This window comes from Epinephelus lanceolatus, chromosome 18, assembly GCF_041903045.1.
Source record: "Epinephelus lanceolatus isolate andai-2023 chromosome 18, ASM4190304v1, whole genome shotgun sequence".
Taxonomy (NCBI): Eukaryota; Metazoa; Chordata; class Actinopteri; order Perciformes; family Serranidae; genus Epinephelus; species Epinephelus lanceolatus.
In genome coordinates this window covers 2,557,553-2,573,462 of record NC_135751.1, presented here as the reverse complement: position 1 = coordinate 2,573,462, position 15,910 = coordinate 2,557,553, and the positions used below count along the sequence as shown (strand labels likewise).

Below are 15,910 nucleotides of genomic sequence, written 5' to 3'. Positions count from 1 at the left end.
AGAAATAAAAGAGCTCTTCTTTCTGAAGTTTGTGGTCAGAGAAGGGTTGATGTGCTGTTTCTGCAGGAAACACACAGTGATCCATCTGACGAGACTGACTGGGGTTTATGGTGGGACGGTTTCTGTAAGCTCAGCCATGGCACTAACTTCAGTGCTGGTGTAGCTATTTGTTTTAAAGCTAATGCTAATGCTAATGTGCTCTCCTGCAGTGAGGTAGTGCCAGGCCGGCTACTGCTGGTTAGGGCAGAAATTGATGGGTGTGTGTTCTGTTTTGTTAAAGTCTATGCTCCTAACATTGGATCAGAAAGGGTGGCTTTCTACAGCCGGCTGAAAGATGAGCTGATGGTCTTCCATCAAGACCAAATTATCCTTGGCGGGGATTTTAACTGCACCCTGGACTTTACCACAGACAGGATAGGAGAGGAACCTCACCCACCTTTATCCCGGTCTCTCAGCTCTGTTATCTCCCACTGTGACCTGCTAGATACCTTCAGAATCGAACACCCTCAGTCCAGACAGTACACATGGGTCAGAGTCCATAACAACACAGTCTGTGCAGCCAGACTGGACCGGCTTTACCTCTCCAAAACCCTCAGTCCTAAACTGGTTCAGTGTACCATCAGCCCGGTGGGCTTCACAGACCACCACTTTGTCAACATTGAATTAATTCTGTCGCCAGGTGAGAGGATTAAGTCCTGCTGGCATTTTAACAATAAGCTCCTCCATGACAGCATCTTCTGCCAGGGCTTTCAGGCTTTCTGGGAGCAGTGGCAGAAGAGGAGAGCAGACTTCGTTACCTTAAAACTGTGGTGGGAGGTTGGCAAGACTCAGATCCGTGTGTACTGTCAGCAGTACACTGCTCACTCCTCTGCTCGCCTACAAGCAGCAGTTAGAAACCTGCAGGCTGACATTAAGACCATTGAAGAGGGGTTACAGCGGAGCCCAGATCCCACCACTGGCCCAAAGCTGCAGGAGAAGAGGATGGAGCTCAGTTCGATCCTGCAGGAGAGAGTGAAGGGAGCCTTGGTCCGGTCTCGCTTCCTCCAGCTGAAGGACATGGACACCCCGAGCTCCTTCTTCTTCAACCTGGAGAGGTCGGCAGCGCAGAGGAAGCTCATGTCCTGTCTGAAGCTCCCAGATGGCAGGATAACCACTGATCCGGCTGAAATGAGGAGCCACGCTGTGGACTTCTATGCAGACCTGTTTGCAGCAGAGGACTGTAGCCTGGAGGGCCGTGTGGAGCTCCTGGAGGGTCTACCTCAGCTCAGTCCAGAAGAAACGGCTGCTCTGGACTGTGAGCTGACCCTGGAGGAGTTAACTGATGCTGTGGGTCAGATGGCTTCAGGTCGTGCACCGGGGATCGACGGGCTGTCCGCGGACTTCTATAAGAAGTTTTGGAACATTGTGGGACCAGATCTTCATGCGGTGCTGCTGGAGAGTCTGAGGACAGGATCTCTCCCTGGGTCCTGTCAGAGAGCGGTGCTTTCCCTGCTCCCAAAGAAAGGGGATCTCGCCCTTTTGAAAAACTGGAGACCAGTAGCTCTTCTCTGCACGGATTATAAGATACTGTCCAGAGCTCTGTCCAACAGGCTGAAGGACTTTCTGGGGACCATCATACACAGAGACCAGAGTTACTGTGTCCCAGACAGGACAATAATGGACAATGTCTTCTTGATCAGAGACGTCATTGATGTGTGCCGTGTGTATGATGTGAACTGTGGTGTTGTGTCTCTGGATCAGGAGAAGGCCTTTGACCGGGTGGACCACTCTTATCTGTTTGCTGCACTCAGGGCTTTTGGTTTTGGTGATGGGTTTCTTTCTTGGCTGGGTTTGTTATATCACGGTGCACAGTGTTTGGTGAAGCTGGGGGCAGGGCTGAGTCGGCCAATCCCTGTACGGCGAGGGATCAGACAGGGCTGTCCCATCTCCGGCCAGCTGTATAGCTTAGCTATTGAGCCCTTGCTGTGCAGGCTGAGGGGTCGGCTCAGCGGGCTCTCACTGCCTGGGTCCTGTGGCGCTGAATGTCCCCCTGCACTCTCTGCTTATGCAGATGATGTGAACGTTTTCATCACCAGCCAGGGGGACGTTCGGTGTCTGCAGGACTCCCTGTCCCTGTATGAGAGGGCCACGTCTGCACGGGTGAACTGGGCTAAGAGTGAAGCCCTCCTGCTGGGAAGGTGGAGGGATCAGGTGGTGCCCAGTCTACCCGGAGGCCTTGAGTGGGGGAGGGAGGGTTTGAAGGTGTTGGGGGTGTTTTTGGGTACAGAGGGTTTTCAGAGGAAGAACTGGGAGGGAGTTAAGGAGAAAGTGTGCGCTCGGTTGTCTAATTGGAAATGGTTGGTGCCCCAGTTGTCGTATAGGGGGAGGGTTCTGGTTGCCAATAACTTAGTTACCTCGACTCTCTGGCACAGACTCGTCGCCTTGACACCGCCTGGAGGACTGATGGAGGAGGTTCAGAGGATCATCGTGGACTTCTTCTGGTCCGGCCATCACTGGATTAAGGCAGCGGCTCTCTACCTGCCATCAGCCGAAGGAGGGCAGGGACTGATTGACATTCAGGCCAAGATCGCCTCCTTCAGACTTTGGACTGCACAAAGACTGCTTTACAACTGTGGCCCAAGCTTGCTGGATACAGCTCGCGTGCTGCTGAGGAAAGCCGGACGCTGGAGCTACGACAAACAGCTTTTTCTTCTGCAGATGGAGGGGGTGGATATCTCTGGCCTCACCCCGTTCTACAGCTCAGTACTGCAGGCCTGGAGGATCCTCAGACTGTCCCGGGCTGGGGAAGAGACTGCAGGCGTGTGGGTGTTTGAGGAACCTTTGTTCCTTAACAGCTTCATCAGGACTCAGACACTCCAGTCTGAGAGCCTGCGGTCCAGTCTCAGGGAGGCAGTCTGCACCAAACTGGGTCACCTGATGAGGCTGACTTCGACATCTGTGGATTTACTGAGGGAGAGAGCCAACGTCACCTCTGCCAGACTCATCCACAGGGTGGTGGAGGAGGTCCTTGCTGCCCTGCCCCCTTGCCTGAGGGCCTTCGCCAGAGACAAGTCTGTGTGTGGGCGGTGGGTTGAGGGTGCAGAGCACAGCTTCCCCTCCTTGTCTGTTGGTCCAGCTGTGGGGGAGTGGCAGGAGGGGGCTGGTCAGCTGCTGTCCCTCAAAACCCCTAACCTGGACAAGTTTCAGGACGCAGGACGGAGGGCCATCTACCAGCTCTGCGTGAAGGTCCTGAACGTCCGGTCTCTGTCGGGGATGAGGGAGTCAAGGTGGACTGGTTTGTTTGACCCAGACGTTTCCCCCAAAGGCAGCTGGCGGTCCCTGTACAAAGTGCCCATCGAAAAGAGGACTGCAGACCTCCAGTGGAGGATTGTACATGGGGCGATAGCTACGAATAGACACAGAGCGCACATTGATCCTGGGGTGGGAGAGGGGTGTTTGTTCTGCTTTCAGACTGAGACTCTGGCCCATCTATTCACTGGCTGTCCCAGGCTGGCTCCTCTGTTTGACCTGCTGGGCAGGTGGACTCGGACTCTTGGGGAGAGGTTTTCTTTTGGACTCTTTATCTATGGCCCAAAGTACACTGCCAGGAGGAAAGCAGAGCTCACTCTGATGAACTTTCTCCTGGGCTCTGCAAAGCTGGCCATCTGGCTGACCCAGAAGAACAGGGCCCTGGACTGTGGTGCTGTGGATCCGGAGGAGGCTCTGCGGGGTCTGCTGAAGGCCAGACTGAGGGTGGAGTTTTCTTACTACTAGCTGATGGAGGACCTGCAGGCCTTCAGCCGAGTGTGGGCTGTGGAAGGGGTTTTGTGCTCCGTGGGTGGAGATGGACAGTTAAAGGTTCATGTTTGAAAAGAGTTTTCGGGACTGAAAGTTCTTTTCTGGTTTTGTGTGGGTTTTTTTTTTTGGTTTTAGTTGCTCTGAAGAGACGAAACAGTGATTTGATTTGTAATTGCTAAATGTAAGTAAAGGGATTTTTGTAAAAATCAAAATCTCTCTCTCTCGCTCTCTCGGATTACTGTTAATTTATTATGCTGATCTGTTCTGTACGACATCTATTGCACGTCTGTCCGTCCTGGAAGAGGGATCCCTCCTCAGTTGCTCTTCCTGAGGTTTCTACCGTTTTTTTTTCCCCCGTTAAAGGGTTTTTTTTTTTGGGGAGTTTTTCCTTATCCGCTGTGAGGGTCTTAAGGACAGAGGGATGTCGTATGCTGTAAAGCCCTGTAAGGCAAATTGTGATTTGTGATATTGGGCTTTATACATAAAATTGATTGATTGATTCATGTATTAAATGTACATGGACAATCTGTGTATGGACATGGATATCGATAACTACCCCGGAAATGCCCATCAGCCTGCCTAAAATGTTGCAACAACAAGTACATGAGAACATGGCGGCGCGCGTAGACGCAGCGGCTCATGGCTCACTATTTTTGTGCTGAATGTCTGTGTGGATGTTCCTGTTGTTGTTTCTTTTTGTCTTTTTTTTTTTTTTTTTTTACCTGAAATAGGGTAGCACTTGAATTTCATTGCAAATTCTTTTTGCAATGACAATAAAGGCATTCTGATTCTGATACCTGGTAGCTAGTTCCAATCTGCACTCTTTACACGTCCACATACATTATCCTGTAAATTAAAAAGACAGTTAGTCACCTCACATTGAACAAATAATAATAGAAATAAGATGGTGTCATCAATTACCAAGTAGCTAATAACTTACCATCACTAAGAGGTTGCCGAGAAGGGCTTGGTGACACTGTAAAGCATCTCAAGCACAGCATGAGATAACTGCAAAAGATGAGATATTTTAGAAGTATGCACATGTCCAAATACTTTAAAAAGGTTTTGCTCTGCAGCAGCCACTCCCAAATTTCGCAATGCCACAGCCCATTTTGAAATCTGAAAAGCTTCAGTGGCACGCCCCGAACTTTAATCACAACTCTGATAAATACAAGAGACTAATCATAACCATGATGACATGAGACATTTTCCAGTGTCATTTCAACAATTGTGGTGTAAGAATAACTCTTGATTTAAATACCACAGCTTTTTAAATTGGTTTTAATTAGGGATGCCCCGATACCATTTTTTTTTTACCGAGTACGAGTATGAGTATTTTCATTTGTGTACTTGCCGATACCGAGTACCAATACGATACTTCCACCGCAAAAATAACTAGGCTAAAAATGCAATAAATTGGAAGGCATGTTTTATTTGCTTCTCTGCAAGTTACAATAAATGATAATAAATTCAATAAAAATAAATAAAATGAGTATAATATAACTAGCAGACATTTTAAACAAAAAATAAACATGTTCTGTGTAAACAAAAAGCCTCCACACTGGCACTGTCTTCACATTTAAGAAAATATCAATGACATTTGACAAAAATGTCAATAAAAACTTATTGCACAGTTAACTTAATATATCAATGAAACGATTGCACAGTCTCCAATCTGAATTAAACAAAACATCAATTAAGCTATGAAGTACTGTCTCCAGCTTTCAGTGACAAAATATCACCAGTGACACTATTGCAGTCTCCACATTTGTATGAAACAAAATATCAATTAAACAAGTATGAAGTACTGTCTCCAGCTTTCAGATAAAAAAATATGAATGAAACTATTGGAGAGTCAATTAAACAAAATATCAAACTCTTTCAGTCAGCATACTGACTCTTATGGCTCACCAGTGGACAGTGCTGGAGAAGGTGCTATCTGTGTGTGTGGTCTCTGCACTAAGCTTTTTTTGGGAACGTGAGAGGCAGGTTCTTTTTGATGAACAGAATCATCTCTGCATGTTCAGCAGTGAGTCTGTTTCTGCTTTCATTCACAATATGTGACACTGAGCTGAACAGCCTTTCCCTGTCAACACTACTGCATGGTGCTGACAGGTATCTGCATGCCATTTTAGCCAGAGTAGGGAACCGGATTCTGTTAACCACCCAGTATTGTAGTGGGTTCTCTTCCCGGGAAATCGTGGTCTCTCCCAGATATGTCTCTAGTTGTGCAGTAGAACCTACTGCAGCTCTGGCCAGTGATGTTGATGCTTGCTCACCTGCAATTTCATCAAATATGCTGTCTAGACTGCTACTGGCCTGGTCAGAGCGTTTTCTTGCAGGTGGTTCATTCAGGTCATGGTCTTCCTGCTGGTCCGCTTCTCCAGGAAACCTTTGCAGCTCAAGTGTCAGCATCTCTTTGGCATTTTCAGCGGTGGTGGTGCTGGAGAAAAAACGTTTCTTGTACCTATAACAGAGGGGAAAAGATTAGTTGACAATGGGTATGCTTGCCATTTTGGCTATGTCACAACACACCAAATTCTAAAAACTGGACCAGTTGGAAGCCACATCAGACCAAAAACCAGACAGAGAACCACAGATTATAAGAAGTAAAGCACAATTTATTTAAAATAGTGAAAAACACTTTCAGACTGGACTGCAGATGGCGACAGCAAAGCCTTCAGTCACCAGAGGGGGGCTGGTTGGCTCTACAAAGACATACAAAGAGTTAAAAACAGGTCCAGGCAAGTGGGTCACCATAAAATCAAAAGAGGTTAAAAGAGGCTCTGTTACCTCAGCACTTTGGGTGAGAACTTGTGGTCCAGACCTTTGTGGCGATCCAGGGGCTGGTTATTAAATTCCTCCTGTTCAGCATGTCAACTGAGGTTCAGGCTGCTTGGTCCTTCCATAGCCTGCTGATCATAATGTGGAAATCCAAGGTGAGAGGGGGGAGGGAGAGCACACATGCAGCAGCTTACTTTCTGTTGGCCGGTTAGCCTGAGCTCCTTTTTTAGAGGGTTTTCCAGGTGAGGAGAGGGTTCTTTTTGTCCTTCACAGCAGTGTCTTGTCCTTTGCCCAACTCTGTCCTCTGTGAGCTCTGAAACACAGCTTATACCCACACACTCAGTCCACACTAATTAGTCAATGCCCTTCAGGTGTCACCTCACAGGGTGCATTCAAGTGCACTGCAAACTATAGGGAAATCCAAAGTTAAGGCTGGTTCAGGCTGTTCAGACAGGCTGTGGACATTCCACACTGAGCATGGTTACATGTGCACAATAATCAGATAACTGGGAATAATCAGGTAATGGTAATAATCCGATTTGACACGTTTACGTGCACTTCAATAATCTGATAATCAGAAAAACCTGGTTTACATGATTCAGTCCTTCAGTTGGATTTCTCCTCAAGTACATGACATAAAACTCAAACTTCCTGTTACAGTAGGTACTCATATCCTTGAAAAACCTTGAAAAGTACGCAAGTCATATATTTGCAAAATAAAGCACTCATCATGCTGACAGCTTATATTCTTACAGTACTGTTTGTTTTTATCATTAACAAATACATGTGAGAGCATTCTAATGTGTAGTTTATCAATGTGGAGCCAATTTTACATACTTTGGGTAGATTCGGAGTAAAAGTACTGCAATATACAAGTGTATGGTATATAAACTTGTCACACAAAGTGCATAACATATAAGTAAGATAAAATAAAAGTGACAATTTAAACACTGAGAATATAAAAATATATTATTTTATGTAAAATCTTTATCTGAAAGGAAACAAAAGCTGTCATATTAACGTAGTGGAGTAGAAAGTACAATATTTCCCTCTAAAATGTGGAGTGGGAGTATAAAATAGCAAAACCCGAAAGAAACCGGATTAAAGGGTATACATGCACCGAATAATCTGACTATTGGGGAAAAAGCTAGATGTGTTTATCTGATTTCTCATAATCAGATAATGGCTTTTATCTGATAAAGCCTATCGGATTATGCTGTTTACATGACCACTTGAATAATCAGGTAACTCCAGAAATCAGATAATGATCGGTTTATTAGTGTGCATGTAAACGCGCTCACTGTTTTAAGTCCAATTTCTTGACAGCTAGGCTATAAAAGTAAAATGATCAAATTATTGATTAAATGAAAGTAAAATCCTAAAATGAACTTTTAGCATGTCATCTGTCTCTCCCTCCCTCATTCTCTCTCTCTCTCTCACACACACACACACAGTGTCACACTTAGTCACACACAGGGTCAGACACACAGTTACAAGGACAGTCACACAATCACAGACAGTTACACTCAGTCACACACAGGGTCACACACAGTTACAAGCACAGTCACACACAGTTACACTCAGTCACACACAGGGTCACACACAGTTACACTCAGTCACACACAGGGTCACACACAGTTACAAGGACAGTCACACAATCACACCCAGTTACACTCAGTCACACACAGGGTCACACACAGTTACAATCAGTCACACACAGGGTCACACACAGTTACAAGGACAGTCACACAATCACACACAGTTACACTCAGTCACACACAGGGTCACACACAGTTACACTCAGTCACACACAGGGTCACACACAGTTACACTCAGTCACACACAGGGTCACACACAGTTACAAGGACAGTCACACAATCACACACAGTTACACTCAGTCACACACAGGGTCACACACACAGTTACAAGCACAGTCACACACAGTTACACTCAGTCACACCCACGGTCACACACAGTTACACAATCACACACAGTTACACACAGTTACACACAGAGGCACAGACACACACACTCACAGTCACACACAGAGGCACAGAGACACACACACACACACACACACACACACACACCTGGGATCGAGCAGCGTTGCCATGGTGTAGAGAGGGTTTTCCTCCGCATCAGAGAATCTCTTCTTGACGGCTGCAGCCAAGGTTGCCTTCATTGTTTTGATCCCATGGTCTTCATCGGTCTCCTTTGTTAGAAATCTGTGCAGCACAGTGACAGCTGGAATGACGTCTGCGGCTGGGGCATCTGAAGAGCTCACTTTTCGAGTTAACTCCTCAAACGGACCCAGAACAGATAGCACCTTCTTCAGCAGTGTCCACTGGTGAGCCATGAGAGTATCAGGGAGTCCTTGTTCAGAGACGAATATTCCCAGAGCCCGTTTCTGTTCAACCAAGAAAATGTAAAATGTAAAATGTACTGTTCCAGTGGGTCTTTACGTCTTGCTGGAGTCGCTTGGCAGGCTGGTTGATCTCAAGTTGAATGTCCTCGAGGCGGGAATAGGCCAGAGCAGAGTGTTTGAAATGTCCAACTACTCTGCGCCCCATTGCCACCGCATCAGCAACACTCCTCTGTGACAAAAGGCCTTCGTGAACCGCCAGCTGGAGAGTGTGAGCAGTACAAGGTAGGCTGGGGAGTTCTGCATCACTCATGGCCTTTATCATATTTTTAGCGTTGTTGCGGAGTACAACATGGACAGATGTTTTTGGAATTCCCCAGGTCTGAAGCACTACTACCACTGTGTGGTTAAACTGAGCAGAGACATTGGACAGACACTGCTCGTCCAAATGTCAGTTGTAAAACTGAAGGCTGAAACTTCGTGCACCAGGGTGCTAACATGTTTTTTTTACCTCGTCAAATACTTTTGGCATCATAACATCCATGATGTAATGGCAACCAGGAATCTCATATCGGGGCTCGAGTGCGCCGAGAAGACGGCAAAATCCTTCGTCTTCTACAACTGACAGTGGCTGGTCATCCAGAGCTATATAATGGGTTAGAGCCTCCGTTATTTTAACGGCCCGTGGGTTGTCTCTTGCCATTGTGTGTCGCTTTTGCAGAACCTGAGCTAATGTTGGCTGTTGCGGTCTTGCATTAGCATTAGCATTAGCAAACTCCATATACTCAGCTTTATGATCATCTTTTGAATGCTTGTCCCTGATTTTTTCAGCCAACTTTGGTCCAACATTGACAAAAAAAAATCATTAAACCCGACCTGTCCAGGGTGTACCCTGCCTCTCGCCCAGTGTCAGCAGGATAGGCTCCAGCCCCCCTACGACCCCCAACAGGATAAGTGCTTATGGAAAATGAATGAATGAATGAATGAATCCTTCTTGCATTACCCCATAATAGTAGTTTGTTTATTTTTGTATTTCTTGTATTTTTGTTCAGCCTCTTTGGTTCTATATTTTATAAATTGTCTATATAGAGTATTTTTCTTTCTGCAGGCATTTAGCGATCCCTTTGTGACCCATGGCCTGTTTGTAAGATTTTGCACCATATTATATTGCTTTATTGGACAATTTTTGTCATATAGTGATTTAAATATTTTTTTTTTAGAAAAGATTCATAAGCTATGTCAATATCTTTTTCTTCATAAAGGCTTTCCCAGTTTTGCGCTTGCAAATCCGCTCCAAATGCATTTATAGAATCTTCTGTTCTTAGTCTACTGTGTTTGATTTTATGTTTCTCTTTCTTTTTTCCACAATCACAGTCATAAATCACAAAAACAGGCAAATGATCACTGATATCATTTATCATCAATCCACTCGTTAAGCTGTTTTCCATATAATTAGTGAATATGTTATCAATTAGAGTGGCACAGTGTGTTGTTATTCTGCTAGGTTTGGTGATCAGTGGATATAAGCTCATATTGTACATTGTATCCATAAATTCATCAGTCATTTTGTGTTTGTTAAGATTTAACAGGTCTATGTAAAAAACATCACAGGGGAACATAATTTTCTGGTTGTTTTTAGCAAATATTCCCTCCATAATGTTTGTGAAGGTTTCAATGCTGGATCCTGGTGTCTAGTTCACACAACTGACAATCACATTTTTTTTTCGCTTTTCCATGCAGATCTCTACAGAAATACATTCCATTACATCATCAGTTGTGGTTGGCATGTTCTCTACCACCTTATGGGTAAGGTTATTATTATCGACATATAAGGCTACACCCCCTGCTTTTTTTAATTTTTCCTGTTCATGTAATAGAATTTGTATTTCTAACTCGAAGCCTGCTCCCTTCTCAGAGTTAAGCCAGGTTTTGGATATAGCTATGACCTTAAATCGTTTTCTGAATTGATTGAAATATTTTTTTATGTTATGTTAATTAGCATATAAACTTCTGCTATTAAAGTGAATAATTGACATACCATGCTCAGATGTACATTGCTGTTATATTGTTCATCGTTGCAGTAGCAACATGTATTATTTAGATGTTGATGGTAATTCCTTTGTTTTTAAAGAAGGCCGTCACCTGATGCTCAAGGGACTCCAAGTCAGACTCGGTTGGTTCCCTGCTGTTTTCCGACGGTGTCACCGCCCTGGCATAGGAGCACCTTAGTCTCCAGCCTGCTATGATCACGTTGTTAACGCTGGAGTACTGCTCCAGCCTGCTACGCTAGCTATCTTTGCTAGCAGCCAGCTTACCAACATTTGTCTTTCAGTCCGTTTTCCTTGCTCTGTGTTGCTGTCCAAGCAGTTGTCAGTGCCAGATTTCTCAATATGTGTTGTCCAATGTCTGCAATCCAGAAGCATTATGTTTCCAGGTTGTTTGCCTTGTCTGTCGACTGTCTGTCGACTGTCCGTCCCATCCTTGTGAACACGATATCTTAAGAACACCCTGAGGGAATTTCTTTAAATTTGACACAAACATCCACTTGGACTACAGAATAAACTGATTAGAATTTTGTCGTCAAAGGTTAAGGTCAATGTGATCTCACAAAATATGTTTTTATATGCTAATTATGCTAATTATGACAAAATGTGACACACAATATGATGATAAAATGATGTAGTGATGCCATTTTATACAAAAAAGGTCAAAGGTCAGCTTTACTGTTACATCATAATGTTCTGCATAAAACACTTAACTGGCCATTATTCAACGTCATATCTCAGGACCATATATTTGGTCAGATACTTAATTGGTGGCACTCATCTTGGATGTTCACCTTGAAATTGTGCTGATTTTATAGCTCTTCTGTGTATGAAGCATCCATCTTTTCACAGACATTTAAAATTCAAAATTGATTGGCATACAATCGTGGGGCGGTAATTCTATTTATTTTTTTTTCCACATAACTTTCAGTCTACAGCCTCACTTAATGTTGCATTCACTTCAGAGAAAAAAGCCATAAATAAAACACTGAAATATTATCACCTAATGACTTAAAACAAATAAAGCAGTAACCTATTTACACATTCAGCAGTTATGGAGCAACATTAGCATTTATTTGGACTTGTGTTTCTGGCCACCTGAAGAATTATATTCACTCAGTCTTAGTTCTGTGTTTGCTCTCTACCAACTCTGGAGAAATAATCTGTCTCTACAGCTGCTAAATGCTTTACCATGTTCTTCAGCTAGTTTCTGACTTTGCCATCTAGAGAGGGTGGGGAGCGTTCAGTGGGTTTTAAGAGCTTTTAACTGGAAACAGTTGACTGCTGCAGTGAAAGGGCACTGATGACAGTGGTGAGACTGGACCAGATCATTAAAGCTAGGGAATATCAATCAAAAACTATGATACTACTGATTTAACAATTATGAATATAATATAAAAATAAGTTTAGATATGTGGTTCAACATTATTATTCAACATATCCTGCTAGTTTTGTAATGACTGGACAAACAACTTCTGATTTATAGTTTAATTTGTGTTATGCCACCCCCATTTTTTGCATTTGTGGCACCCCCTTGTGGTCAATTTGGATGAAACTTGCAAGGTATGTTAATATTTCTGTAGACATTTCCTGTAGGTTTTGTGATTATTTGCATAAGGGTTATGGAGGTCATATTTCTTGGGCAGTATTTGCACACAACTTCCAATCTTTGGAGAACATTTCATGGGTCTATGATGTACCATCTCACAGGAATTTGATAAAAACAGTTGTGAGCGGGGCGTCGGTGGCTTAGTGGATAGAGCAGGCGCCCCATATACAAGGCTGTTGCTGCAGCGGCCCAAGTTCAACTCCAGCTTGTGGCCCTTTGCTGCATATCACTCCCACTCTCTCTCCCCCTTTCATGCTTGACTGTCCTATCAATTAAAGGCAAAGTGCCCCTCAAAAATATCTTTAAAAAAAAAATCAGTTGTGAGGAAAAATGATAATAAATCAGCACAAAAAGAACAGGGTTTTAGCCCCTCGTCCTGGAACCCCTAAAAAACTATAGGTCTCCAGCAGCAGGTCACCGCTTTGATCCCTAATAATAATAATAATAATAATAATAATAATAAATGTTGTGAGAGTAACTTGCCCCTGTACTGCCTTTGCTGTCACTCTAGGTCCAAACTGCTTTGCTGGGAACAGGGTGATTCCAGCGGGGGAGCGTGTCAACATTGACGAGCAGACAGTATGCTACTGCACCTACCGGGATGGGACGTGGCACACCCATCCTCAGGCCACCTGTGAACGGCGCCCCCAGCCCAGCCCAACACCCAGCACCCACACCAAGCCCCCCGATGACAAGGATTTTAGCGGGAAAGCAGGGAAGCCGTTTATTCCCAGACTAGATGTGATACCATGAAGTGGAGTGTAAAATAACAATTTCATAGAGACAAAGCCAGTCAGCTGGTACAAATAAACTAAACTAACTAAAAGTTGTATGTATTAGTATCAGAATATCTAAATTTATATATATAATTGCCTGAAGAAATGTGGGATAATCTGCAGGGTTGTTGGTGTTGGAGGTGAAATTAGCAACATCCTAAGAAAAAAAAGACTTTCTATTTTTTCCATTTTCATATTCACACATTTTCCATTTTAATTCACTTATTCAATTGTCCCATATTTAAATACAGTGGCAGATTTACCATCAGTATTCTGAATCATTTTTTAAACAATTGCTCTTTGATTTCAGTAGATAAAAGTAGGCTTCTCATTTCCATCAATTTTGCCACCATAGACCTTTTTTAAGGCAGACATTTTGACATGTCATAGAAGGAAAATCACTGGTGTAATTTTAAAGTGAAATTTTGTTCATAGCTTTAGTTAGTATTGTTGAGTCGAGTTGATTGATGTCTAATTGCGGGGCTAATATGAAAGTCTGACATTAGGTTCACTACCGATATAGTTCCAATGGCTCCTTGTTTAAGTATGCTGATGACATGGCCATAGTTGGTCTTTTACAGAAAACACATTCAATCAATCAATTTCAATCAATCAATTTTATTTATAAAGCCCAATATCACAAATCACAATTTTCCTCAGAGGGCTTTACAGCATACAACATCCCTCTATCCTTTGGACCCTCGCAGCGGATAAGGAAAAACTCCCCAAAAAACCCATCAGGTGAAGCTGCCTATCTGGCCCACACTAAGGCCCTTCAAGCATGGTGTCGCACAAGTGAGGTAGAAATTAATATGGCCAAGATTAAAGTATTAATTATTTGCATAAATCAAGATCTGAACACAGAGGCAGTTTGTCTTGATGGTCAACATGTTGAAACTGTAGAAAACTTTAAATACCTTGGTACACTTCAGGTGAGCTTCTCTGGAAATACTGAGTGTAGTTTCAAGAAATGCTCACACAGCAACTTCTAAGGAAAATTAGTGGCCTCATTGTTAGACAGCAGATTTGAGAACTAGTGTACAAAACTAAGGTTGAGTGTTTCAACTTTTTACCTTTCTGCCTAGTATGGTTACCAGAACTGCACATCTAAGAATAAACTCTTTAGGGTTGTGTCAATGGCAGGCAAAATAGCTGCCGAGCCACAAAAGCCCTTGACCCAATTCTTTACAAAAAAAAAAGAGGATTAAAGTAGGTAGTATCTTAGCAGTTAGCTCTCATCCTCTCTTCAGCCAGTTTAAGCTCGAGAGCTCCAGGAGTCGCTATAGAGTCCCTCCGGCAACTAAAAATGTAGTCAAGACGTCCTTTATCTCAAATGGCGTCAACATTTTTCAATCAATAAGTGACTGATGAATTTTAAACCACAGACAGACACTGACATGAACTCATTTAATGTGTAAAGTAATGTCCTTGTCTATATGTCTGTTTTACTTATTGCTTGCCTTTTTTTTTTTTTTCTTAAGTTTCTCTCCTGAGTCTGGTGGGCTGAGGACAGAATTTCCACCTTGACGTATGATGAAGATGTATTCTATTCTATTATATGGAAAAAAAAAAGTTTCAAGCAATTTAAGTTACCGTTAAGTTTGCCCCAATTTGCAGTTGGACATTGACACACCCACAAAACCTATAACAAGAGCTCTTGTGCTGCATGTGCCATTATTATTATTATTGACCAGCGCGCGCCGTTATTGGACGGCGCATGGACACTCACCCTCTTGCGATTGGACTTTGAACTTATCCCACAGTAGTGGTACCGTGAGGTACCGTAGTACTACGGTACTCCAACAATGCTAGTGCGGGTGGCAACCAATCATGCAGGACATGGTCTCAATATGCGTGACGCGTGAAAAGAGACAGAAATGCTTTGCAGTCCCGCACAGTGCGGGGCGTCTGGTCACCCTACTTAGCCACTTGCAAGCAGCAGCTAGTAGGGGGCCCCATTAAGGGGGATTCCAACGTGTTGTCGTTGTTGCAGTGTCTATAGAGGTTCCATCATATTGTCATTGATATGGACCAATGTCAGCTGTCTCTGGGGGCCCCCTTCCAGCTCGGGGCCCTAGGCAATTGCCTAGTTTGCCTGTCCGGTTGCGACGGCCCTGTCTGTGAACATAATAAAGGTTTATTTCAGGGATTTATTTACATACAAATGTGTGTGTGTGTGTGTGTGTATATATATATATATATATATACAGTACAGGCCAAAAGTTTGGACACACCTTCTCATTCAATGCGTTTTCTTTATTTTCATGACTATTTACATTGTAGATTCTCACTGAAGGCATCAACACTATGAATGAACACATGTGGAGTTATGTACTTAACAAAAAAAGGTGAAATAACTGAAAACATGTTTTATATTCTAGTTTCTTCAAAATAGCCACCCTTTGCTCTGATTACTGCTTTGCACACTCTTGGCATTCTCTCCATGAGCTTCAAGAGGTAGTCACCTGAAATGGTTTCCACTTCACAGGTGTGCCTTATCAGGGTTAATTAGTGGAATTTCTTGCTTTATCAATGGGGTTGGGACCATCAGTTGTGC

General features: G+C 43.6%; 1 protein-coding gene across 1 annotated transcript in view; it reads left to right on the top strand.

Annotated features, from left to right (window-relative positions):
- Positions 1 to 15,086, top strand: part of LOC117267860 (von Willebrand factor C domain-containing protein 2-like) — a 61,362-nt gene extending 46,276 nt beyond the window's left edge. Inside the window, exon 3 of the mRNA XM_033643921.2 lies at positions 13,089 to 15,086. Coding sequence (XP_033499812.2) covers positions 13,089 to 13,330 — 242 coding nt within the window. The 3' untranslated portion in view covers positions 13,331 to 15,086. The remainder of the gene's footprint in view (positions 1 to 13,088) is intronic.
- Positions 15,087 to 15,910: the final 824 nt, after the last annotated feature.